The sequence below is a fragment of the Schistocerca gregaria genome, chromosome 8, assembly GCF_023897955.1.
Source record: "Schistocerca gregaria isolate iqSchGreg1 chromosome 8, iqSchGreg1.2, whole genome shotgun sequence".
Classification (NCBI taxonomy): domain Eukaryota; kingdom Metazoa; phylum Arthropoda; class Insecta; order Orthoptera; family Acrididae; genus Schistocerca; species Schistocerca gregaria.
The window spans coordinates 410,359,694-410,387,250 of NC_064927.1; the positions used below are offsets into that span (position 1 = coordinate 410,359,694).

The window sequence follows — 27,557 nt, forward strand, 5'->3', positions numbered from 1 at the left end:
GATAAATTTTTTGTGTTCTAGTAATTTTATTTGAGGGAGCTTGGAGGAAATTAAAAATCTTGGACATATCTGACATGTATTCAGGATGCAAAAAATGTCACAACACGCCTGATGAGAAATGTTTCTCTAGTAAATTGTCAGATGCCTCGTCCAGCCACCAAAAGCAGATGAGTAGAGGCTTGTTCACTTATAGCCTTTTGTAAGTCATATGATGCTATGTTGCGTTCCTTCTCCTTTCAAGAATCAAAACTGATCCTTCCCTACATTTTCCTCAATTCTTTTATCGGTTCTTCTGAGTGACTTATGAAACTAACTTTCCTATAATCTTTACATTATTCACCATTGCTTCCTAGGTAAAAACTGAATGCCCTCATCATGCGTCACATTAATAAAGTTTCTCAGTCTAGATATTACTCAATTTCTTAAGGCTTTTACCATTTCAGCTAGTATTTTATTGTAGCCTACAGATTGTGTGTTCCTGCACAGCCAAAAACTCAAAATCAAAATTCTAGATAAGACTCTCCTCTCTTGTCCCATAATGTTTTTAATATGTCCTTAATTTTTGGTATATGTTACGTGTGTACAATACAAGCAAAAAATTAATCAAGAAACACACATTCCTGCAGGCAACCAAAATATCACGCCAAAGTGTTGTTGGAATGGAGTCTCAGATGGAGAAGATCATATTGGATCATCAAGTGCAAATTACAAAACTTAAGGAGCAGTTGGCGTCAGAGAAGGACCTGCGGTCTGAGATTGAGGCAAAACTACAGGACACAATTGAGAACTTTGCTCACCGTGAAGAAGAGGTAATCAAAATATCACAAAGCAGGAACAAGATTGTTTGTTGCATTTTCTTAACCTCATTTTATGTTGGATCTGATAGAAAAAATTTATTCATAAATTGACATTTTTTTCTGAAGCAGAAAAAGTCTCCGAATAAGGAGAATAATTGTTGTTGTTGTTATTGTTATAACTTCATATATTTTATGATTTTTGTCGTCTGCAAAATTCTGTCTAGAGATGGTCTTTTCAGTATCTTCAAATTCTGACTGACTCCGTAATTTTACTACTTATTGTCAGAAAAAGTCATAATAATTTATAAGCATGTGCTTACATATCATGGAGCAACAGATTTTGTGACAAGTACCATGCTGTGCTCTTAGCAGATAACTACTGTTACATTTTTGAAGAAGGGCCTGTTTTATTATAAGATGACATGCTTGTTAAACTGAATTGTACTGTAATGAACACTGTGTTTACTGCAGATGAGGTACATGAATAATTTTACGGTCAAGTATATTTCCATTTCCAAACAAAATAATTTGGCCCCATGAGGATGACAGTTCAAACCCACATCCGGCCATCCTGATTTAGGTTTTCAGTGATTTCCCTGAATCACTTCAGCAAATGCTGGGATGATCCTTTGAAAGGGTACGACCGCCTTCCTTCCCAATCCTTCCTAATTCAATGGAACCGATGGTATTGCTGTGTGGTACCCTCCCCTGAATCAACCTATAAAATAATTGGCATACAGTTGTCAATCTAGTAGGAGCTATTCAGTAGTCAGATTTGAACAGAATTTCAAGACAAAAGTTAAAGGTAATCAGTAATTTTCACGCAACTACCAGTAGTTTCCCACCTTAAAACAGGAAGAGAAATTATACGTTTTGGTTGCTGTCATACCGTAAAGTGTTAGAGACTACAGATACCAAGATTTGACTTTGATTAACTCTGTACCAGAATTTTCACATGGTGTCTACCTTTAATTCGACCATTTTCATCTGCATGAACTGGTCCTCTTGAATATAGGACATCAACATTATGACAGCCTGTAATTATTGTCTACTTCACTGTTAATAGTAAAGTAAATCGTAAAATGAATATTCCATAGCCTTTGCTTTTTACTTCTATTAATTGAATAAAAAGCAAATCTGTTGATTGTCTGAAACCCAGAACATGAAAACAGTTATTTCATATAATAAAATTAGTTTCCTGACAGTTCTGTCTGAAATATATTCATTTAGTGAGAAATGCTATACATAGTCTAAACTGCTACATACTAATTACATACTCAGCATCATTTGTTACTGCTAACAATACTCTGCCACAACATTGTTCAACTCCTCCTAACAACTATTCTTGACTCTGATGTCACTACTTTGCATTGTTTCACAGTTTCATATGTAGTCCAAGTTGGACCATTTTTATGTCAGTACTTTAAAACTTATAAAAAAAAGGCTTATTTCCTACAGTTTATGCTAACGTTATTTTAATTAGTAGAATGATATAAATTTAACAGGTGTTTCCACGTGAGTCTTGTTGGTTCTTATACCTTTTTAAAACATTTGGTAACCAGATACTGGTAACTTGAAGTGGAATTTAAAGATTTCATTGTGTAAGCAATATTCATTATAACAGCTCTGTATGAAGTAGAGTAACCACTGAATTGTTGCATGTTATGTAAAATCACGCACATTTCTATAATTGGCAAATCTAAATTTAATTGGTGGGGTTGATATTCTTCAATCACATGGTACTGTGTAATTTTAAACATCAGTCCCTCCTATAAAAACAAATCCCCCCCCCCTCCCCCCCCCCCCCCCCCAATTCATTACACCATAGGAATCTATGTTATGAATTACTGTCCAAAAAAAAGGTGGGATGGGGGGGGGGGGGGGACCTTGTTATTGACAGTTTAGCCCCTTTAGGCATATATACTAACTATTTTCACAATGTTTAGACAATGTCTGTAGTAGGAACAGACTGTTTGATTCAGTGTTGTTGTAAATATTATGCAATGGAATCTTAAATTGTGAGTACAGTTTTATGTCAGATGTACATTTTAATAATAAACCATAAAGCCGACATCAAACCCCATTCACAGTCTGCAAATCCTTTTCATATATCAAACTTTAAAAACCCTATAATGTTTAAACATAATTACCGTTTGAGCTCTTTAACAATGTTAACATCCTTAATACAAATTCCACCAAGCCTCTGTTCTTGTACACTGTTTACACATGAACTGAGGCAGTTGGTGCGAAAATAAATAAATTTCTACAGTCAGTGGCATATATGACGTCTTTCAAAAAGTTCTGCATGACTGTGAACCCCAACCACGAGAAGTTAAATTTTTGTTCTGTTGCACCCATTATATTTTTGATGATGTGTTTCAAGTCATATGCGCATAAATATTCTGGCCTTGCCACTGTTTTATAGTGCTTTAGTATTCTGTGTTTTTTGTGGGTCTCATTCTGTTTTTTGTATATGCGTGTATCTGTGGTTTTTTTTTTTTTAATTTTTTCTGTTTTTTCCAGCTGAAACTCTAAGACCCATTCTGTGTATTTCAAAGTTGTTAACTTGAAAATTGCGCAAATAGGGAGTTCATTAAACTGACATATGGTGTATACGAGGGGCATTTGAAAAGCTTGTGCAAAGCCTGAAAGATGGCACCACTGATGCATATTGAGGTCATGTTTAGTTAGTAACATCTTTGGAAAGAATGCACACCAAGTTTTGGCCATATTGGTCTATTTATCTGTGTTCGGCATTTGTGTGAATGAAGGAAATTGAGTAATTGTCAAAAAATGGACAAAAAAGAATTTCGTGTGGTGATTAAACATTACTTTATGAAAGGCAAAATGCCTCAGGAGATTAAAGAGAAGCTTGATAAACATTACGGTGACTCTGCACCTTCAATTAGAACAGTTTATAAGTGGTTTCAAAATTTTCAGAGTGGCCATATGGCCACAAGTGATACTGAACATTCTGGACGCCCTGTGGAGATTAAGACTCCAGAAATCATTGATAAAATCCATAATATGGAGATGCATGACAGAATAGTTAAGGTACATGAGATTGCTAGTGCTGTGGGCATCTCGAATAAACGGGTACATAATATTTTGCATAAACATTTGGACATGAGAAAGCTATCCGCAAGATGGGTTCTGTGATTGCTCATGCTTGACCAAAAACGGAATCGTGTGAAGTGATGCAAGGATTGTTTGCAGCTGTTCAGGAAGAATCCGCAAGACTTTAAGCATCATCTCATCACTGTAGATGAAACGGGGATACATTACTATACTCCTGAGACCAAACAACAATCTAAACGATGGGTTTCCAAGGGAGAATCTGCACAAAAAAAGGTGAAGACCATTCCTTCGGCCGGAAATTCACAAGGGATAATCCTCATTGACTATCTGAAAACAGGTAAAACTGTTGCAGGTGCACATCATTCATCGTTATTGGATCATTTGAAAATCGAGCTGCAAGAAAAACGCTGGTGCAAAAAAGTCCTTTTCCATCACGACAATGCACCAGCATACACCTCAGCATCTGTGGTCGCAAAATTAAAGGAAATAGGGTTCCAATTCATTTCACATCCCGCCTGTTCTCCAGACTTGGCTCCCTAGGACTGCTGTTTGTTCTCCAGTTTGAAGAAGTGTCTGTCGGGACAATTATTTTATTGAAACGAAGAGGTGACTGCAGCAACTAATCGCTATTTTGCAGACTTGGTCAATTGCTGTTATTCGGAAGGGATCAAAAAATTAGAACAGCATTGGACAGTGTGTATAAGTCTAAAAGGAGACAATGTAGAAAAATCAAAAAGGTTTACCCCAAACACGTAAGTAGTTTTTATTTTTGCACAGACTTTTCAAATGCCCCTCCTATAACTGCTGCACATTTCACTTGACCGGAAACATTATGTGATAAGTGAGACCCATAGAGAATACAAGTGGAAACCAATCGCAAAAAGTGTTACCTGGGAATTTGTGTTGGGAGAGGCATCACAGACTGCCATTACTGGTGAGGGTAATACACTGTATGCACATCGTGACAGATATAGCTCAAGCCAGAATATATTTATGCATCTAAAGAATCTGCTTGTAAAGCAAGACTACTTAAACATCTCACATTTCAGCAAATGCATGGTGTTGATGGCACAACACAATGTCTTGCTGACTTATTTGATGATGTGGACAAGTCACAGGCAATGCCTGTCGACATTGATGGTGCTCTATCACCATTAAAGATGCTTTAAGTCTTCCATATAGTTAAAATTTTATTTAGACCATTGAGTTTCAGGACAATAACCACGATGTTGAGCGGCCGAAAGTGAAAATCCTGGAAGAGCGCAATACAATGATTCAGAAATACCATAAAATGCAAGTATCAATAATGTTTTTGGAATTGGGTTAGCAGTATGTGAAAAAGTCCAAAGGTGCTGTGATTCATAATGACAAATCAGACCAGACACCAGCATTTAAGTGTAACTTTTGTTTTTTGTTATAAAAAGGGACACAAAGAAGATGAGGGTTTAAAAAAAAAAGAGAGAGAGAGAAGAAACAGAGTGAATGAGGCAAGAACAAAGTCATCAAAGCTACTGTTTTTCGTACATGACAAATAAGAGCTATTAACTGTTGCAAAGAATAGTGTTAAGCAAGTAGGGGCTAGAGTTGATATGTCACTACGTGAATCGATGCTGACAACATTACAACAATGAAAAACACTATATATATGCCAAGTATTGCTACAGACCTATTTCAGTTACAAAAAATGTGGACAATTACATATTGATTTATATGAGATTTTAAAGCCCGAGCTACAGACATTTCAAAAATTATTGCCAACTTGTTTTATTTAAAAGGAAATCATCCAGAGGTATGTCCTACTGCTGACCAGACATTTGTGGATAATGACGCAGGGAACTGGTATTCCTGATTAGGTCACATACATTAAAGACATTCTCAAAAATAAGTATGTCAGTGAATCTGGTTAGGATGATGCAAGTTGAGGATGAGATTGTATGTTGAGGACTTTGGGGCAATAAGCTATTTTAGCATTGAGGTCAATCAGTCAGATGACAAAATTAAGTTATGTGAAACTTGTTACAGCCAAGGTTTTGGATTAATTCAGAATGATTGAATGCCACCCAATGACTCCATTGGCAACTGGAAGTAATTTGGACTCAACAGCTGTTGCTGCAAAAGAGTCATCTTCCTTTCGGAGTACTGGTTGGAGCTTTGATGTACATTGCTGTAGCCACTCGACCAGGCATATCTTGTGCAGTCAACAAGTTAAGCCACTACTGCAATGATCATGATATTGCTCATTGGCAAACTGCTAAACACATCCTCAGATATCTCAAAAGAACAATAGACACAAATTTGATGTATATTGAGGAGGAGCAAGAAGAAGAAAAGAGAATCTTCAGTTCTACAGATTCTGACTAAGTGAATTCTGAAAGTGACAGGATGTTATACAGGGATTACAACTTCTTGTTTTCTGTAGCGATGATCTCGGTGTTCACACAAGCAGAGAACCATTAGTCTTTCATCATTGGAAGCTGAATACATGAGCCTCACTGAAGTAACAAGAGAAACTATTCATTTTCAGCTTTCATGAAAGGACTGAGAGTGAAGTAGCTTTCACGCATTCTGTTCAGCAACAATTGGTCTGCTAGTGTGTTGGCAAACAAACAAGTTTTTCTTTAAAGACATAACATATTCACATAAAGTTTCATTTTATGTGTCAGTATATGTACAAAAAGTTCATCCAAATGCCCGCATTGTCTCACAGCATTTTCAAGCAAATTGCAACTCTTAGAGTACCCACTGAAACTGAAACATCACATGATAGAGGTCACAGTGGCTAATGTGTTGACGAAACCTCTTCCTGCATCCAGTCATGGAGTGTGTTGAAGGAATTGATCTTAAAGTCTAAGATCCTGAACTTGAGCTATTTCATTCATTTATATCATTGTTACAAAAATTGAGGGGTATGTTAGAATTTCTTACTGTTATGTACTTCCTTTGGTATTCACAGATCTTCCTATGCTGAAGTGCTTCTATCTTTTGGTTTTGCTTACTGTGTTAACCTGTAGTATGCTTCTGTTTAAACTTGTGCATAGTAAACACACAAAATAAAGTTTCTCTGTACTTAGTCATAATGTCTGCAAATCTCCAATCTCACAAACAAGTCATCTGCTTATGCTAGATAGTTAACCTTAATTCCATTCAGTTTCCACCATAGAATTATAGGGTCAATTTTGTGATTCTGAGTGCCAAATTAGAGGTCCTTAGGATTTTTTTCCTCCCTAAAACCTTCCTGAAGCCTGTCTTAAACCAGTTTTGTTGTAAATGGTTGAGATGTTTTGCCCACCAATTTCACTTAATGTGTTGTATTTGACTGTGTTAGAAATCAGCTAGTTTAAGCACAAGGTACTCCAGTTTTCTATAAACAGTAAATTTTCTAATTGTTTAGACTATCACTTCTTTCTATTGCTTCAAATGCTTTCTTAAAATTGAAAAATAATACCATTGTAAATTTTCCAGTAAAAGTTCAGTAGTGAATTATAAATACTTTAATTACTGTGATCAGTTTTGTGTACCTAGTTTATTACTGTTACAGCTAGTAAATAAATGCAACCAAAATGAGCAAGAAATGCAATTACTGCAGACGGACATGGTAAAAATTCAAGCAGAACGAGATGCACTGACGGAGAAGATGTTGGTGATGACTCAGTTGGAAGCAAAGCTGATTCATATTCAAGGAGAACTGGAGGAGGAGCGAAAGAAGTGTGAAAACCTGCAGTTACATCTAGGGGTAAGAACAGATATTTTGATTATCAATTGTAGGCGCTCTCTCTCACTCACAAACACATTGAATAGTGAATATATATATATATATATATATATATATATATATATATATATATATATATATATATATATATATATATATATTCCCCCAACAGAATTTAGTGACACAATTCTTTAGTAGTCCCGACAAAACATTAGAGCAGAAATACACTGAATTTGGTTTACTTGTATTAATGGATACAATAGGGACTTCAAAGCAGAAAAGTCTGGAATATCTTAAGACCTGAGCATTTGCTCAGTAAAAGATATGTTTCACAGTAGCTAAGGTGAAGAAGTACTTATCGCCCTTAAGATATGCATTTTAGAACCCATTTTTACAAGACATTTTTGCTTCAAATGATCATTGCTGTCATATCTCTGGACCAGTGACCTTTCCTCCTAGAACACCTTGTATAGTTAACGGTTCCACTGCACTTCAGTCAACTGCTCCGAAGGGCTACATACAATTAATGAGGTATCTCATCTCTGCAACACTAATTTCTGTCGAGAGTAGTGTAAACATGGTGTATTGCTGCCTTACTGCTGAAGGCATAAACTTCTGGATGATGAACCATTCAAACGAACACCACCACAGCAGCAGCACAAAAATTTCCATATTGAATATATTTTAACTCTGTAATTTCCTATCAGGCATACCTAAGAGTTATCACTGAATTTGTCTCTGCTATTCTGACACAAAAATAACACAGCTCCCTTACAAACATTGATGCCTGAATTCCAATAATTAATGCATTTGTGGGTGGAACATTATTTGAGGTGAAAAAGTTTGGCTTCTCTTCCTTCATGATGTAATGGGGACAACAGCAAAAAAGCATTGGGTTCTGTAGCTTTTTCTCTGTGCACAAGGGGACACACACTCAGACTTTAGAGACAGTATGACAATCTTGTGTGAAGAAATGGAAGAAGTTGTGTTGAAAATAAGACTCTATAAAAGCATAAAATAAAATAATAAATTGTAGATGGCTGTTCGCACATCTTACATGCTATATAAAGATAGTATTTATAAAATTATCTGAGAAGTGTAATAAACAGAAAATAAGTGTATCACAAAGTTTTAAGGAGAAACTATTTGTAATTAATCATGCTACACTTTGGCAATGTCCACCATGCTTTGGCAAAATATGTATTTATCTTCAGATGTGTCTTAGCAGCATAATGCTATAGCTGGAGGGCATATTAAAATGTAACATTGTTTCTCTCTTCAAATTTGTTTGTCTGGCAAAAGGTAAAATAGATTATTTTAGAATTTCATTAATGTTAGGTGCATCAGACTTACTCATATTTTGTTAAAATAAAAGTGTGGACAAATTATTTTGTTTTTTATTGCTATTGAAAGAAATTTGCCTGCAAGATAATGTCATAATAATATTGAGGGGATATAAGTTCTTTGAATTACCTTATGTTTCATCTTCATCTTTGACCTTCTGTCAAATATTAAGTTTCCTGTATCTTATCTTCCGTGCGGCATGATATTTGCAGTAACACTCCATTTTGTGTCTGTGATGTGCTCTTTTTGTGTTCCTGCTAGTTACTGTATTAAGTAATAAGCTGTCTTTCATGTGGCTGTTTTTCTAGCCTTCATCATTTCAGTTGATTACTTGCCAGTTTCTATTTTTTTTACCTTTTGTGTCAATGTCCCTAACTATTTTTATTTAACAGAAATTGATACAACTTTAGGAAATGTGCAACAAGCATAAATGTATTTTTGTTATGTTTCAGGATATTGAGGCAAGCTTGAACCAAACAATAGAGCAACAGGAAGCTGAGGTAGCAACACAGAGAGAGCAGGTGGCAGTGCTAGAGACAGAACTGCGTGAAGTAACAGAAGAGCGAATGAGTCTGCAAAATGCTCTGTGTGAGGCACAGCGTAAACAAGGTGACATTATCTGCTGGCTTTCTAAGTATAAAAGTTTTTTTAGAGTGATAGTTTCATGTAAATGGATCTGTTTGCAAGTTAACTGCAGTTTGAAAAGTAATTAAGTCTTTCAGGAGGTCGAAGGGGGTGGTAGTTGTAAAATAATTAATAAAGTTACTTTTCCCTGCATGCTTTGCTACTGTACAACATAATTTGAGAGAGGTTTCTTATTTTAGTAAATGTGAAGTTATGCCCACCCGGTTAACAGTGCAGTCAAGTGCACTGCTTTCCGGGTGGGAAGGCATGCCAGTGCCTGACGCGAATCTACCAGGCAGATTAGTGTCGAGGTCCAGTGTGCTGGTCAGTTTTTGGATGGTTTTTAAGGGAGGGATCCACTGGGGACCGAACCACACAGTAACACTGGGTTCGGTATGGGGTGAGTGGACTTCTGTAGCCTGTTATGGGGTTGTGTACCACTGAGGGATATGGCGGAGACAAAGCCTCTCCATCATTTCTAGGTCCCCAGTTCCATACAATACAATACCAAATAAGAAAGTTGGTATCTTTTTGTTGAAAAATGATGCAAAAGACTCAGTTTCAGTACTGCTACACTGTCTTAAAATGTCAGACTTTCATCATCTGGAGAGGTTTAAAAACTTTGTTACTTACCCCTTAATGCTGAGTGTCGCAAATTCACACCATACCAATGCTTTTCTAATAATTTGAAGGCTAACTGTTTTTGAGCATCAGTGCCAGTAGGTGCTGATTCTGCAAGAAGCTACCAACACTTCTGACAAGTGCTACATTCTCCAGAGTGTTTTGCATACCTCTAAAGTGCCACAAATTTTGTTTTTTTATCTTTTATCTAGAAATTTATTAAGGGGTTAAGTTGAAATTTCACAAAATAAATTTTTAAAGGTAATGACAAGTGTCAGTTTTTCTTGTCACTTCATAACAGCTACTCCTCCTTGCTGCTCTTAATTGTTATCTGATTTGGGTTTCCTTTTCTATCAAAATCATTTTGTAACAATGAGATGTAGACATAGTTCGTTCTTTTCAGCTATGTGTGAATCCACCCTATCCCTTTCAGCTGCTGGCAATTAACATTAGCAGCTATATATATAATAAATATCTAACATATATGTAACAATCAACATTTCTGATTTTATCTAACTTGTTCGTAAACATAGCTCCATAACAGGAAGAATCTGTACAGATGTCTTGATTTCATGATCAACTACTAATCTTCATTAATGGAACATACAATATTCAACTTTTATTATTAAGAAACTTCAAAATCTAAGAGGAGATCCAGCCGAATTCATTTACAAAGTCATTGCCAAGGGTTTGTAACATTATGCACTATACTCCCTTTCCGTAAAGGGCATAATACTGCACCGTATCAAGATAATTCTTTTTGTGTTATAATGCAGGAGGCAGAACAGTTCGGACTTAAGAGTAAACAATACAAAAACACAGTATCTCTTTACTTACAGGAAAAATGCAGTTGTCAAAGAGAAATATATTAAGTTGAACAAAGGCAATTATGAGAGATGTGTGAAGCTCCAATATCTGGGAGTGCTGATTACGTAGAATAGCAGAATAAGAGAAGAAATAAAATCTAGGATTGCTGTAGGAAATAGAGCTTACTGTACTCTGATCAAGATCCTTCAGTCACGTAGCGTGAGCAGAAAATTGAAGGTGACTGTCTATCGACCAGTCATAAGACCGGTGGTAATGTATGGCTCAGAAACATGGACAATGACTGTAGTAGAAGAAGAGCTCTTGGGAAGATGGGAGAGGAAAATATTAAGAGAGATTTTTGGAGCTGTGTATGAGGTGGGGCAATGGAGTATAAGGAGAAACAAGGAATTGGAAGAACTGTATAGAAATCCTGACTTGCTGACTGAAATTAAGTGTAATAGATTGAGATGGCTGGGCCATGTAGAGCGAATGTCAGAGGACTGAGATGTCAAAAAGGTTTACGCAGGAAATCTAGGTGGCAAAAGGAGCAAAGGGAGATCCTGGAAACAATGGCTGGAGAGTGTAAAAAATGCTTTGAGAAAGATTGGAATCAGGATATGGAGGAAACAAGCAGAAAATTGTCAAGATTGGGCTGTGATCATCAGAGAGGCCAAGGCACTACATTGGCTGTAGGACCAAGGAAGGAATAAGTAAGTAATGCAGGAATTTGTCAGCTTAGGTAGGTCTTGCCTGGACACACACACACACACACACACACACACACACACACACACACACAAGCCACTGTAGAGTAGTGCATGATGTATAGTTCTTTGGACCAGTATTTTTTCTGAGTCTTTGTGCTATCAAGTATGGGATGAGAAAAAATGACTGAGTTTGCCTCCAAACCTACTATAATCTCGGTCATCAGACAATTCGAAATCCAGGATCGAATGTAACGATATTATGAAAAGGCTAGTTGCTACTCACCATATAGTGGAGGTGCAGAGTTACAGATAGGCACAACAAGGACTGTCTGAAACAAAAATACACACACACACACACACACACACACACACACACACACACACACACACACACACACACACACACACACCACAGTCTCTGACTGCTGAAGCCAAACTGTGAGCAGCAGTGCATGATGGGAGAGGCAACCTGGTGATGGGGGGTAAGGAGGCGGCTTCGGTGGAGAGGGGGATGGATAACAGGGTAGGGCTGGGGGACTGTAAAGTTCTGCTTGTGGGAGCATGCAAGAACAAGGTGGATTGAGGATAGGGCAACTATCTGTAGTCAGGAGGTTAGACGGAGGGTAAAGAAGAGAAGTAAAAAGACTGGGTGTGTTGGTGGAATATAGAGATATGTAGTGCTGGAATGGGAACAGGGAAGGTCTATATGGGTAAGTACAATGACCAACAAAGGTTGAACCCAGGAGGGTTATCGAAACGTAGGATATATTGCAGGAGAGTATTCACATGTGCAATTCAGAAAGCTGGAGTTGGTGGGAAGAATCCTGTTGACACAGGCTGTGAAGCAGTCATTGAAATGGAGGATGTCGCGCTGGGCAGTGTGCTCGGCAACGTGTTGGTCCAGCTGTTTCTTGGCCACAGTTTGTCAGTGACCATTCATGTGGACAGACAGCTTGTTGGTTGTCGTGCCCACATAGAGTGCAGCACAGTGGTTGCAGCTTAGCTTACATATCACATGACTGGTTCCACAGGTAGCCCTGCCTTTGATGGGATGTGTGATTCTTGCAACTGGACTGGAGTAGGTGGTGATGGTGGTGGAGGATGTATGGGACAGGTCTTGCATCTAGGTCTATCACAGGGATATGAACTATGAGGCAAAGGGTTGGGAGCAGGGGTTGTGTAGGGATGAATGAGGATACTGTGTAGGTTAGATGGGAAGCAGAATACTACTGTGGGAGGGGTGGCAAGGATAGTGAGTAGAATATTCCTTATTTCAGGGCACGATGAGAGGTAGTCAAAGCACTGGTGGAGAATGTAGTTCAGTTACTCCTGTTGTGGCTGGTACAGAGTCACGAGGGAAATTCTCCTCTATAGCCAGATGGTGGTACTTTGGGAGGTGGTGGGAGACTGGAGAGAGAAATCTGTTTTTGTGCAAGATTGGGAGGGTAATTATGGCGTGTGAAGGTGTCAGTAAGACCCTCAGTATATTTTAAGAGGGACTGCTTGTCACTACAAATGCAACGGCCAGTGGTGGCTTGGCTGTATGGAAGGGACTTCTTGGTGTGGAACGAGTGGCAGCTGTCGAAGTGGGAGCTGTTGCTGATGGTTGGTAGTTTTGATATAGACAGATGTACTCGTGTAGCCATCTTTGAGGTAAAGGCCAACATCGAGGAAGGTGGCTTGCTGGTTTTGGTAGGACCAGGTGAAGCAAATGGGGCCTATGAATAGGTTGGCATGGGATGTTGCTATGTGGGTACCTATAGCCATAAACCAGATTTGTTTTGAGGCAATGCCTTGAAAGGAGAAATAATTGTGGGTAAGGATATATTTGGTCAAGGTGACTAGAAAAGAGGTGGTTGGTTTGGAATCCATCTGGCATTGGAAAAAGTAGTGTTCAATAGTTGCATAAACAACTGCACGAGTGCTTTCAGCAACAGAGAACCATTTCACATTGGTTGTGATGAAGATTGCTGTTGTGCAGCATAAAGTTTTCCCACATTCTTAAGTTCGAAAGCAGTGAGTTGACTGTTTCATTGCATTCAGATTCAGCAGTGAACCACCAAGTGAAAAGGCATAAGTCATAGGTATAATAATTTCAGCAAACGTGTCAGATACAGACAGAGTGTGGCAGCGCACCCTGTTTTTAAGCAAGGACACAGGTAAAATATGTTATTTAATCAACAATGTTTCATCAGTGAAAAATTCACTTTTATTCAAGAAGAAAAATAGTTTTAAGTGTCATTTGCTACATAAAAAGAAACCAACATACAAAGGGTAAAGTAATGAACTACTGCACACTTTTTCTAAATTATGTTGGAAGTGTTTGTATGCATTTATATTTTCTCAATCAAATAAGTGTTCTGACATGTGTAGCAGCACTTTATCAGACACTGGATCTGCATCCGCAGTTCTAATGAGGGGCTTGGAATACAAAGACTCTTGACAAAAATGGAAGGAGAAAGTGAGCAATTGCGAAGGAAAGTAATGAGATTGCAAAAAAAAAAAGCTCCAAAATACTGTGCTACATGAAGATTATCATAAGCAGCATACAGGTGTATGCAGGGTGTGTGCTTCGACAGCGGAAATGGTTAAGGTGACTGCTTGCGGTAATGGGAAATTCAGACTAGAGTCCTAGTTGAGCCCAATTTTTTCATTCATTGCTGGGTAGTAGATGTATACTTCATACAGCTGGTGTAAAGGAATTCAGTCAGTGAATTAATTTTAAAATATCATTAGTTTTGTATCAAAAGAAAAATTGAGAAAATTGCTGACGAGTAGGCCTTCTTACTTTCAGGGTGGCGAAATTTGTAGTGCAGCTGGTCAACAGACTCAGAAGTACACAATACTATCCTGGTTTCTGGACAGACATGTGTAGCCATTCATTGCCAATATTGCTGTTAATGTACAAGCAAAATAAACAGTGTTTGGATCTTGATATGAGTTGTTGTTTTTAGTCACTTATATCTGACAGTTTCACATGATTAGGTAGAATTATTGTGTTCCATTGACCCTTACCAGGAAGTAAGAGGGGAAAAACAGTGTGATGCTTTGCAGGATTTCCCAAGTCATATTACATTTTTAAATATAGCACTGAGAGGCAGAATCGTGTGTTTTGTATGTATTTAAGCATCATTTTATGTTTCAGAGGAAGAAAATCAAAAAGTAGCCACTTTAGAGGAACTACTGCATCGCCTTGAACAAGGATTACTGAGACTAGAAGAAGAAAATTTGAAATTGAGAGATCAGTCGCAAACAGTGACAGTAGACACAAGGTAATATTCTTCTATTTAGATCATCAAGTGGGCAAATCAGTATGTAAATCTCAAGTGCGAAATTTGTTTTGTTATCCAGTTGATAATATTTTATGGAAATAATGTTAATTTCATTTAGGGACGATGAAGAAATGAAAAAACTTGTGAATGAGAAAGTTATACTGCAAACTCAGATTGAAAAACTTGAAAGCCAATTGGATAAATTAAAGGAAACATCAGTCCTTGAAAGAGAAGCAGCCCGAATTGTGCAAGATAATCTCATTAAGGTTAGAATTTTATTTTATAAATACATTTTCTTTTCTTTGCTGTTCATTTTCAAATTGTTTGTCAATATTGCTTATGAAACATTACAGGATGAATAACGGAATGGCTAAAGCTAACCACCATCTGCATAGTCGCGACATTGAGTGCTTGACAACCACACACATGCTAAAAATTGTTGCCAAGTCTGTATTAATTCTCCCTCCTCAGAGTTAGCTAGCAATGACACACAGCATTCTGCAGTTGACCATATTATTACTTTGTTCACCCATGTCATGAGTGGTTTTCTGCGGAAATCCCAGACCGTGGCTGTGTTTCTCGATTTGGAGACCTACGACACCTGCTGAAGAACTGGTATCCTCCGTACTCTTTACACATGGGGCTTCTGTGGGCACGTGCCCTGTTTTCTTCAGGCATTTTTACAAGACCGAGTTTTCAAGGTGCGTGTGGGTTCTGCCTTGTCGGACACCTTTATCCAGGAAAATGGTGTGCCTCAGGGTTCCGTCATGCGTGTTGTCCTCTTTGCTATCGCCATTAACCCTATAATGACTCTCCTGCTGAGCATCTCCAGCTCTCTTTTTGTAGACGATTTTGCCATCTAATGCGGTTCTCCATGGACGTGTCTCACTGAGCGGCATCTTCAGTACTGTCTCGATTGTCTTTACTCCTGGAGCAATGACAACGGCATTTGCTTTTCCCCCGACAAAACCCTATGTATGAATTTCTGCCAGCACATATTGTTTCTCCCGCTGTCTCTACATTTTGGGCCTGTTGCCCTTACATTCGTTGAAACTATGAAATTTCTGGAGCTCGTGCTTGATAGGAAACACTCTTGGTCTTGCCATGTGTCTTACGTGGCATCCCACTGTACGCGGTCCCTCAATCTCCTATGTGTCGTCAATGGTACTTCCTGGGGTGCCGATTGAACCACTCTCCTTCATTTGTACCAGTCCCTTGTCCATTCGAAATTCGACTATGGGTGTTTTTTTTTATGCGTCTGCACACACATCCTTCTTACTCTGTCTCAACCCTATCCATCACCATGGCATCCGTTCGGCCACAGGTGCCTTTCACACCAGCCCTGTTGAGAGGCTGTATGCTGAAACTGCTGAACTACCACTGTCCTACTGCTGTGATTTTCTTCTTAGCAGGTATGCAAGCCATTTGTTTGGGTCCTGGTCAGTCATTTTTAATCTTGTTCTTTGTCGGTAGAAATTTTCTGTGGACCTGGTGTTGTGGTCATGTATAACACTGCATTTAGTTACTTCAGTTTTCTGCAAGACAAAAAAAAAAAAAAAATTATAAAGGTACAAAGAGTATACAATGAACTTGTGTGGTCTGAAAACATCACGGCAAGACTCTTTATAGCCTACTCCATGCATAGCCCTTAACCCTCTTTTTTGTAGCAACAGTACTCTGTTAAGGTGAATGTCTGCAGCACAGACCCATATTTCTATACAGTAGCTAAGATGAGGATAGATTGTCCCCTAGTACAGTTTTAAGCGTGTGGGTGGTACCATTATGGACAGTTGGCTAAGAAGATACAGCCCATTGCGACTTTTTTTTTTACATACAGCATTAATGTGGCTAATCCACCAGAGGTTTGAGTCCAGATGGACCCATAGAAATTTACACTTGTCTGCTACTATGCCGCATATCTCATTTATGCATGAGTGGTGTGAGCTGCCAGTTGTAAATATTAGCATCTGGGATTTATTTACATTGTGCTAGAATCCTTGTGCATGAAATTATGAACTTAATTCTAGTACCCTATTACTTGCTGAAAATTTCAGTTCCTCACAATCTTTACGATGAAATAAAACAAATGTGTCATTAATATATGCTAAAAATAGCAAAGGTCCAAGAATTGAGTCTTGAGGGACTCCCTGTATCACTGTTTCACTTGTGGATTTAAAAGTTAAGATCTTATTGTCAATTTGATGTGTAAGTTTGGTTCACTGTTTATGGTTCACCAGATAGGTGGATAAAAGTTTCATTGATGCACCACTGATATTGTATGCCCGCAGTTTTTTTTAATGAGAAGCTGATGGTTTACTGAGTCAAAAACTTTGCTCAGGTCAAGGAATATTCAGACTGTGTGCAGAGCCCATTCTATATTGCTATATACTTCATGGAAGAAGCTGGTAAGAGCAGTGGCCGTGCTTAGGTCTTTCCTAAACCCATGCTGTGACACAGTCTTGAGAAAAATTTTGAGATTTATGATAGGATAACTGTTTCAAATATTTTACTGAAGGTAGGAATTAGTGATATTGGTCTATAATTTGAAACTTCTTCTTTACTTCCATTCTTATGGATTGACTGAATTACACTTATTTTTAAGACATTTGGGTATAGGTTTTCATTAATACTACAGTTGATAAGATAGGTAAGTGGTTTAGTTGTTTCACTGGCACATTTCCTTAACACCACACTTGAGATACCATCCCATCCAGATGAATGCTTGTTCTTTAGCTTTTGTATTGTGTTAAATACTTCCTGGAAACTTCCAGCAGGCGGGCCACCATTAAATGAAATATTCAGTTTATAAACAAAACAAATTTTATCTGTCAGCTGTTTTCAGATCATCCCTGTGATGTCACCCCATCATGAAAGTATAGAACTCCTTCCACTAACTTAATGTCTGCATCAATTTGTCTCTTTAACCACTGAATGTCCCTTGTAAAAACCAGATAACGTTCTGTGTAAATTTATCTATACATTTCATTTGAATTACTAGATAAAAAAACAGAATTGTGTCACTGAAAGAGCAGTTACATTTTCCACAGTTATTCCTTTTTTGTTAATTACTGTGGATTTTTCGAAACTGGTCATTTTGTGCCATTTAACATACATGTACACTTAGTCTGGTTGGATACGAAGAGCAAGAAACTCAAATTGGTTGACTTCTTGTTTCTCCCAGAAGTCACTGATACATTTGGATACAAACGTATTCAGGAATTGTCATATTTCTACAGGGTGTTTCAAAAATGACCGGTATATTTGAAACGGCAATACAAACTAAACGAGCAGCGATAGAAATACACCGTTTGTTGCTATATGCTTGGGACAACAGTACATTTTCAGGCAGACAAACTTTCGAAATTACAGTAGTTACAATTGTCAACAACAGATGGCGCTGCAGTTTGGGAAACTCTATATTACGATATTTTCCACATATCCATCATGCGTAGCAATAATATGGCGTTGTCTCTGAATGAAATTACCCGAAACCTTTGACAATGTGTCTGGCGGAATGGCTTCACATGCAGATGAGATGTACTGCTTCAGCTGTTCAATTGTTTCTGGATTCTGGCGGTACATCTGGTCTTTCATGTGTCCCCACAGAAAGAAGTCATACGGGTTCATGTCTGGCGAATAGAGAGGCCAATGTACGCCGCCTCCTGTATGTTTAGGATAGCCCAAAGCAATCACATGATCATCGAAATATTAATTCAGGAAATTAAAGACGTCGGCCGTGCGATGTGGCCGGGCACCATCTTGCATAAACCACGAGGTGTTCGCTGTGTCGTCTAAGGCAGTGTGTACCGCCACAAATTCACAAAGAATGTCCAGATAGCGTGATGCAGTAATTGTTTCGGATCTGAAAAATGGGCCAATGATTCCTTTGGAAGAAATGGCGGTCCAGACCAGTACTTTTTGAGGATGCAGGGACGATGGGACTGCAACATGGGGCTTTTCGGTTCCCCATATGCGCCAGTTCTGTTTATTGACGAAGCCGACCAGGTAAAAATAAGCTTCGTCAGTAAACCAAATGCTGCCCACATGCATATCGCCGTCATCAATCCTGTGCACTATATCGTTAGCGAATGTCTCTCATGCAGCAATGGTAGCGGCGCTGAGGGATTGCCGCATTTGAATTTTGTATGGATAAAGGTGTAAACTCTGGCACATGAGATGATACGTGGACGTTGGCGTCATTTGGACCGCAGCTGCAACACAGCGAACGGAAACCCGAAGCCGCTGTTGGATCACCTGCTGCACTAGCTGCACGTTGCCCTCTGTGGTAGCCGTACGCGGTCGCCCTACCTTTCCAGCACGTTCATCCGTCACGTTCCCAGTCCGTTGAAATTTTTCAAACAGATCCTTTATTGTATCGCTTTTCGGTTTTTTGGTTACATTAAACCTCAGTTGAAAACTTCTTCTTGTTGCAACAACACTGTGTTCTAGGCGGTGGAATTCCAACACCAGAAAAATCCTCTGTTCTAAGGAATAAACCATGTTGTCCACAACACACTTGCACATTGTGAACAGCACACGCTTACAGCAGAAAGACGATATACAGAATGGCTCACCCACAGACTGCGTTGTCTTCTATATCTTTCACATCACTTGCAGCGCCATCTGTTGTTGACAATTGTAACTACTGTAATTTCGAAAGTTTGTCCGCCTGACAATGTACTGTTGTCCCAAGCATATTGCAACAAACGGTGTATTTCTATCGCTGCCCGTTTAGTTTTTATTGCTGTTTCAAATATACCGGTCATTTTTGAAACACCCTGTATGTACTTCAGTGGGATTATAAATGAAAGGAGGTGTGTGTTCAAAACGTATTGCTATCAACTGAATATATGAAACCAAAATGTCCAATTTCATTATAATGAATTATGTATAAAACTGGCTTTATGTTTTGTTGTATAAAAAGGGAATCAAAGACTATGACTGAATTTAAACTAACAGGAGTAGTTTGTTGTGGGAAGTTCGAAAAATAAATTAAGAGCAATTAAGTGATTTTCCTTTTTCAGTGCAACAAAAAAGTTGCTGGCTTTAGCCATTGTCTTAAGATTTTACTGACTTCAGACTTGCAGTGATTCATTTGCATCATATCCATATAATTAAATTAAAGAACAGTCTAACAAAGGGATCAGTCCTTGATCCACTTCCTGTCAGCTTGTATAATTGCAGGCTTGCAAAAACAAAATGAGGGAAGTTTGGTTATGCCAACGACTGGGTGCTTGTGACAAGGTGTAACTAAAGTGAAGTCAGAACAAATCCTAACGGTGGATCTTCATGTATTAGGAAAGTATCTTCGCAAGTGGACACTCCAACTAAATGGCACTGAAATGGAGGGTTCATACTTCTACCTAAAAACTCCCTGGAAGAAAAGTCAACATATAGTTTGGAAACACTAGACTTGCCTGCAATAGAACATTGAAGTACATAGGGGTAACAACTAATAGAACTCTACCTTTGAAAGAGCACTTAATAAAAATTGCTGAAAAATTGAAAACTAGAAACTTTACCCAAAAGCTGTGTGGTACAACCTGGGGAGCATTGGCATCCACCCTGTGTTTTTCTATCCTTGTCTTGTCTTCTCAACTGCTGAATAATGTTCCAGTTTTTCTAAACAGCTTACAAGCATAAAAAAGTTTTCTGGCAAAATAATGCTGAGAGTGATTGGTGGTAATATCAGATCAAGCCCTACCCAATGATTAGACGAGACTATAGACAATACACCAAGTGTTGAAACAGCTTGAATAAAGAAAAATAAATGAATTGTCTTTCATAAAATGAAAATTCCCTCCAATTAATGTAACACTAGTTCCCATGATTTTCGTGTGAAGATTAATGCTAATTTTAACTGATTACTACAAGCGGCAGTCAGATGAAACCAAGACATATGAGACAAAGTAAGTAAATTGTTTATTATCTCAAAAGTAATAGCCATAACTAATTATACTGTGCGATGTGATGGTTAGTGCCTTCATGGAATAATCTTTGCTTATAGAACCATGATTATACAGAGGCATGCAGCTCTTTGTCCATAGCAAATCGACAACTATGAATGTCTTCTTTCTAGGATATAAAAATATGGAAAATACATGGTGGGAGATCAGGACTGTACAGATGATGTATAAAGGCTTTTCAGTGGAACTTCTGTATTGTAGTTGAAACAATCTTGGCAGTGTGTGGGTCGGCATTATCCTGCAACAGAATGAGGCCATCCATCAACATTCCTGGGTATTTAGAGTTCATGACGCGCTTCAGTTTTACACTGTGTCTACGTACTCCTGTGCATTAAACAATTAAACTCATTAGAGCACATGGTAGCATGAGATTTTAAACTATTCCTTGAAAACATTATTTGTGAAGACCAATGTATTACAGTAGAGCATAAGGCTAAAATAACTGCAGTAAGTGTTGGCACAGTTCATAATACCAGCGACAAGCTCAAGTACAGCAAAACAAGTGCAGGTTGGGTCCTGAAGGAGTTAACATAACAATTCAAGTAAAACAAGACAGAACGTGTACAGGCTTGAAATAACTCTACAAAAGGGAAGGTGACCCTTTTCTGAACTAGATTTTCATTTATTTGGTATGTTCAAGGAGGCATTGATACTGGAGGAAGTAGTTATTCCACAGTGCTACATTTCAATGTGCGAATGAACTGATGCTTAAAGTGGCGATGTTTTGCAAGTGTTAACCCAATATATTGTAGCAAGTAGTCAAATGCCCTATGATAAGTAAGTGTGCAGACATACATGCATTTAAATTGCTTGCAAAATTATTGGGTTTAATTTTGCAAATTATTATATGAAGTAGCTGTGGCAGTGTACAATTACCTTAATACATGCTGTGACCTTTGTTGATAGAATTTCACATTAATATGCATAAATTATGTGATGTATGTCTAAAATAATTAACATTTGTGTATTATGAGCCATCAGTGTGGTGAGTTACCCCACAGCGTAAAACAGTAAATTGTTACTTGTAATATGTGTTTGTGAATTGTACACAAGACAAGAGGCTGTCACTGCCCTAAATTTATGTAAATTTATCATTATAACCACTACACGGGGTTTAATACCTTGGTTGCTCTTGAAACTCACCCTCTCCATGAAACAAGAGGTCTACCTTATAGTGAGAATTTGATAATTTCTGTCACTCACTAGGTCAGAATGAACAAAGCTGAGGTTAATTGTTTAGTTCTTTTATTCTTCATCTCATCTCCTGTTCACCTATATTTATAGATGTTGAAGATCAGTGAGTGCTTCTGAAGAAATTGTATTATAGATTTTGATATAATGAGGTTTTTGTAATGTGTGTTTAGTGCAATGTCTTGAAGACATTGCACTAATGACACACAATGATGAAAGCTGCACAAAACAACATCCAACACACATTGTGGCAATGTTACTGTGAGCTTATTGCCTTCCTCAGATTGGTATGAATACTAATAGTCTGCTGCTTAAACTCTGTTTCTTGCAGCAAGAATTCATGGGTATCATTCACAGCAACAAAAACTGTCTTAAATTTTATTGATTTTGTTTCACACAAAGAGTTAAAATAGTCTAGTACATTATGCTTACAGGTAGAGAAGCAGCTGTCAAATGCCAAGATAGACCTGCGCATCGCACAGAGAGAAGCCAAAACTGCAGAAGATAATGCAAAGGCACTACAGGAAGAAAAGAAGCGCCTCGAACAGAGGTTGCAAGAAGAAGGGAAGGCTCAAGCTGCTCTGCTCCTGTCAGCTCAGCAGGCTGCAGACACAGTGCGTGCGGATTTACTTGCATCTCAGAAGGAACTGGTCAGCGCGAAGGAATCTGCCACCGTGAGTGATGTACTTGTTAAGAAAGTTGTCTTGCCATTGCTTGTTCAGGAATAATGAAATGGGAGCCAAAAAAGGTTACACAATCACCATATGCTAATAATTATTTGTTGAGTTGTCAGGTAATCAGTAGGTTATCATAATGTAGTTTTACAGAAACATGGCAGTATTTCATGTCACTGTCTCACCTCTTGAGACAATGTTGTCATCTCAATGCTTCCTTTATCAATCAGTTTCTTTAACTCTTGAGAGGACTAATCAATTGTGATGACATTCAGTCAAGTCACTGTTGTTATATTTAATGCACTGAGTGCTACTGTAAATAATTTAATAAATTTTATAAATGATCTCACATTGTTAGGTTTGTAATGATTCACAGCTACAAGAAATGTCACTTCCTTGTACAATATATGTTCACTGTGCGCAGTTTGCAGGATTTTTCTTATTCTTTATATGTCACTCTCTCATAATGACATTTCTTGAACTTCTTAAGTTTATTAGAACAAAAATAATAAATTTTTGGCAATGTAATGTAGTTGTATAGATAAAAAAGCCACTCATCAATTGCCAGCAAAATAACTACTAACAAACAGCAGAACTTACAATTTGGCACTTGCACCCTTTCTATGTCAAACGTTCCTCCCATACAGCCTTGGCATTCAAAACATAGGTATTTGTTCAGATGCAGTCTCTATACAGCAATACACCACCATCTCATCTCAGCCTTCATTGGACATAATTACCCCACCAGTCTACTTCAAAAGCAAGATTTCCCAGGTCATCGTGCCCAGTTCTGGTACTGTTGATCCCTCCAAAAAACAACTTCAGAGCACACCACACCACCTGTTTCTGATACCTTCAAGACCAGGCTAATACACTGCTATTTGTGAAGAGTGCAACACTGAGAGGGTATTACCCAAATAGCGCCGCACTTGGTGGAAGTGGCAATGTCTGTGCAAGCAATACGTGGTACATTTTGCACCGAGACGGAGTACATGTAGGCCAAGCAGAGCCCTCTCGTGTTTGTCTGTTAGGGTTGGTGTTGTGCCTAGTGTAGTCGGTGCAGAGCTGGCACACAAGGTGAAAACATTACAGTGGGTGCCAGTATGCCTCATCGACATCAAAGGGAGTCAAATCGGAATGCGAATGGGTTCAAACAGGGCAGAACGATTGGTCGCTGGGAAACTTGGTTGCCGTATTGTGACATTTCGGCTCACACAGGGGTTGCTGCTATGACAGTGATGCGTGTGTGGAAGCAGTGGGTAGAGCAATGAGCAGGAACTTAATCACGGAACACAACGACAGCACGGGATTACCATCATCTTGTCCGCATGGCCATTACAGATCGTACAGTGTCATCCACAGTGTTGGCTCGTTGCTGGAGCACTGCAACAGGTGTGAACTTGTCTGCATTGGTGGCGATGGTTCATCGCTGTCTGGTGAAGGTTGGACTGGATGCATGCATGCCATTATGTCGGCACCCATTGTCCAGAAGCCACAAGCTCCTCCAACTGCAATGAGCACGTGAACACCGTCACTGAGGTGCTGAGTGGAAACATGTAATCTTCTTGGATGAGTACCATTTCAGCGTGCCGTACAGTGATGGCTGCATATGTGTCTGGCGGTAACATGGTGAGCGGAAACTGGAGGCCTGCATTGTAGAGTGGCATGGCATACAAACACCTGATGTGATGGCTTGAGGTGTCATTGGTTACAACAACCGATCCTCCAGTAACTGGAGTCACGGATTTGTGGGCTCGGATACAAACTGTGTGCAGGTAAATCCCTCAGGAATGTATTCAGAACGTTATTGATTCAATGCCATGGCATATAGCAGCTCGAATTGCAGCGCATGGTGGCCACACGACGTACTGAACAGTTGGGCTCAAAGGCATGTACAGTTTGGAAAGGTAATCATTTGTTACTTGTCATGTATCTAACCTGTGGTATTACATAAATTAGATTATGTGTGTCCCCTCCTTGGTGTTGCAATTTCCACAGATGGTAGTGTATAATCAGCTACTTAGACAAGGCCATGACTTATTAAAATCATGCCCTGAAATGAGATCCATATCGTCAGAGATTTTGCCCAGCACATCTAGAATAGCTTTCGTCACCCTCCCAAACTCTGCAATATCTTTGTCAGACTCTATACTCCTTCTGCACCTATCTCCCTGCCCTATGGCTCCTACCCCTGTGATCATCCCTGCTGCAATACTTGCCCTATGCACCCTCCTACCACCACCTATACCAGCCCTGTAACTACCAAAACATATACTATCAATGGGAGAGCCACCTGTGAAGTGACATGTCATATACCAGCTGCTATGGAAACATGTTCGGCCTCTTACATGACCGCATGACTTCGGTGCCTGGTTCACCACATGCACCATCTGGATTCTTCCTCCTGACACCAGTTTTTCAGAACTCCGCAAGTGGGAACTGGTGCTACAATATGTCCTTGGTCCTCACAATGGACCTGGCCTTAATTTATGTTAATTTCTTCAGTCTCAGCATTTCTTCACAATAAATACTCCTTTTTCTTCACTCGATTTTAGTTTTCAACGCCTTCATTCTTCCTATGTGTCGACTTTCTGCCTTCCCCCTCCCACCCCTGTTACATACAATCCATGTAGCTTTTTCACTCTTTATTAACTTTTGCACCATGTTTTAACAGTAACCTCTGTCTTGGATACTACCCTGCCTTCCACATTTAAGCCAGCTGCTGTGGCTGAGCGGTTCTAGACACTTCAGTCTCTCTTCCTCCGGCCCCCCTCCTCTTCCTCCGGCCCCCCTCCTCTTCCTCCGGCCCCCCTCCTCTTCCTCCGGCCCCCCTCCTCTTCCTCCGGCCCCCCTCCTCTTCCTCCGGCCCCCCTCCTCTTCCTCCGGCCCCCCTCCTCTTCCTCCGGCCCCCCTCCTCTTCCTCCGGCCCCCCTCCTCTTCCTCCGGCCCCCCTCCTCTTCCTCCGGCCCCCCTCCTCTTCCTCCGGCCCCCCTCCTCTTCCTCTGGCCCCCCTCTCTTTCTCCACTGCTCTGTGAGCAGATTTTTTTATATGTCCAATCACATTGTTCTATTAGGGTGTTTCAAATGTAATATGGTTTACTCTACTGTGAAAATGAGTGTAATTCACTATTTCTTGTTATGTTTAACTTCGTGTAGCTGAACAAAATGAGGATTAAAGAGCTGGAAGAACAAAATAAATCATTGAAATCGGCTGCAGAGATTGCATTAAACAGAGAAAGCAATTTGAAACAGCAGATTCAAGAGTTGCAACAAACTGTACGAAGACACCAGACCGATTTGTCGTGTCTGAATGACAAAAGTGCAACCAGACTGAATGAGCTGAAGGAGGCAACCAGGAGAGCAGAAACTGCAGAGCAGGTAAGTCGTTTTCCATTTTGGTACTCATTTAGTTTATTACATTTTCTTCAAAAGAGATGTGTTCAGAACGTGTTTGTGTGTGTGTGTGTGTGTGTTTGTGTGTGTGTGTGTGTGTGTGTGTGTGTGTGTGTGTGTGTGTGTACTATACTAGGAATTTCATTTTCTGAAGCTTTGCCCATCTGTTGGCAAGAGGAAGTATTATTCGGCAAACTGAACTGTTGGCCTGACAGCGAGGGGAATTGACATGGTTGTGGGACTAAGTTCAGCTATTCTCCACTGAAAGTAGTACCTTGCTGTGAAACAAAACTATGCGTTTTGGCTTAGGAACAAGAAAGCAGTGAAGCTGAAGTTGGATAAGGTGACTGAATGTGCGAGTAAAACATTAAAGCTGAAAAAGTGTAAGTTATGGCAGGAAGGAGATGATGCTAAGACAAGTAGAAATGAAGTACTTAGTCCAAAGAAAAAGCAACAAAGTGCTGATATTAAATAACCCAATCACAATATGTATTAATGTGCTATTAGGCAGCAATTTCTGAGAGATTATTAACAACACAAGGGAAGTTATTTTCTACAGTACAGATTATAATTATGAGTGATAGTCATCATAGGAACCTGGGCAACATAGTTGTTCTTGCACCCTGAAAATTACATGAAGGAACACTGACAAACTCACATTTATTTTTCAATAACTTTAATGAGAAATTTATCATTAACATTCTCCAATATTGGTTTGTCATATGTTAATTTTGCAGCCATCAATCAGCATATAACTTAAGTTCCGCAATCTTCTCACTTTTTCTTGGTCATATGCAAGACACAAAAAACAAAATTATCATATGACTAGCTTCAAACGCAAGACAGATGCAACCTTTAAGCTACTTCACCATTCTGTCCATTCAGTCCTCATCCCTGAGCAGCTATGTTCTCTTGTGAGGAGAATTATTCTGCGCAGTGTGACTTGATTATGTGAGTATGTAATCATGTATTTTCTTTTGCGTTTGACCATTTACAGTCTGGTCAGCTGCTTCTCATCATGAACATTTGAACTACATCTCCAGTCTTTAGACTGTATCTTGAATAACACAATAATGTTGACCAACATACACTATATTTAACACACTCCTGCATGTTTCAGTCCTTCTGTATAATCATTCATGTGCTAAAAAATATTATCTATGATTAGGTTACAGTATGACTGCTTTTCCTGAAACGCCATTGTAGATGGCCGTAGCTCCCGTCCCATGATAAATAACCATATTGTTCCGGGACCGATGACTGTAGCAGTCTGGTCCCTGTAATCCCACAAACCAACCAGTCGTATTGTTCCCAAATATGTTGCTTCACATGCACTTAAAAATAGATTGGACAGTAATGTCTGACAATTAC

General features: G+C 39.0%; 1 protein-coding gene across 1 annotated transcript in view; it reads left to right on the forward strand.

The window, feature by feature from the left end:
* Positions 1 to 27,557, forward strand: part of LOC126284006 (citron rho-interacting kinase) — a 200,319-nt gene that overhangs the window by 59,485 nt on the left and 113,277 nt on the right. The window contains exons 11-17 of the mRNA XM_049982548.1: positions 627 to 809; positions 7,414 to 7,608; positions 9,384 to 9,540; positions 14,836 to 14,962; positions 15,081 to 15,228; positions 22,554 to 22,793; positions 25,950 to 26,171. Of these exons, the coding sequence (XP_049838505.1) occupies positions 627 to 809; positions 7,414 to 7,608; positions 9,384 to 9,540; positions 14,836 to 14,962; positions 15,081 to 15,228; positions 22,554 to 22,793; positions 25,950 to 26,171 (1,272 nt within the window). The remainder of the gene's footprint in view (positions 1 to 626; positions 810 to 7,413; positions 7,609 to 9,383; positions 9,541 to 14,835; positions 14,963 to 15,080; positions 15,229 to 22,553; positions 22,794 to 25,949; positions 26,172 to 27,557) is intronic.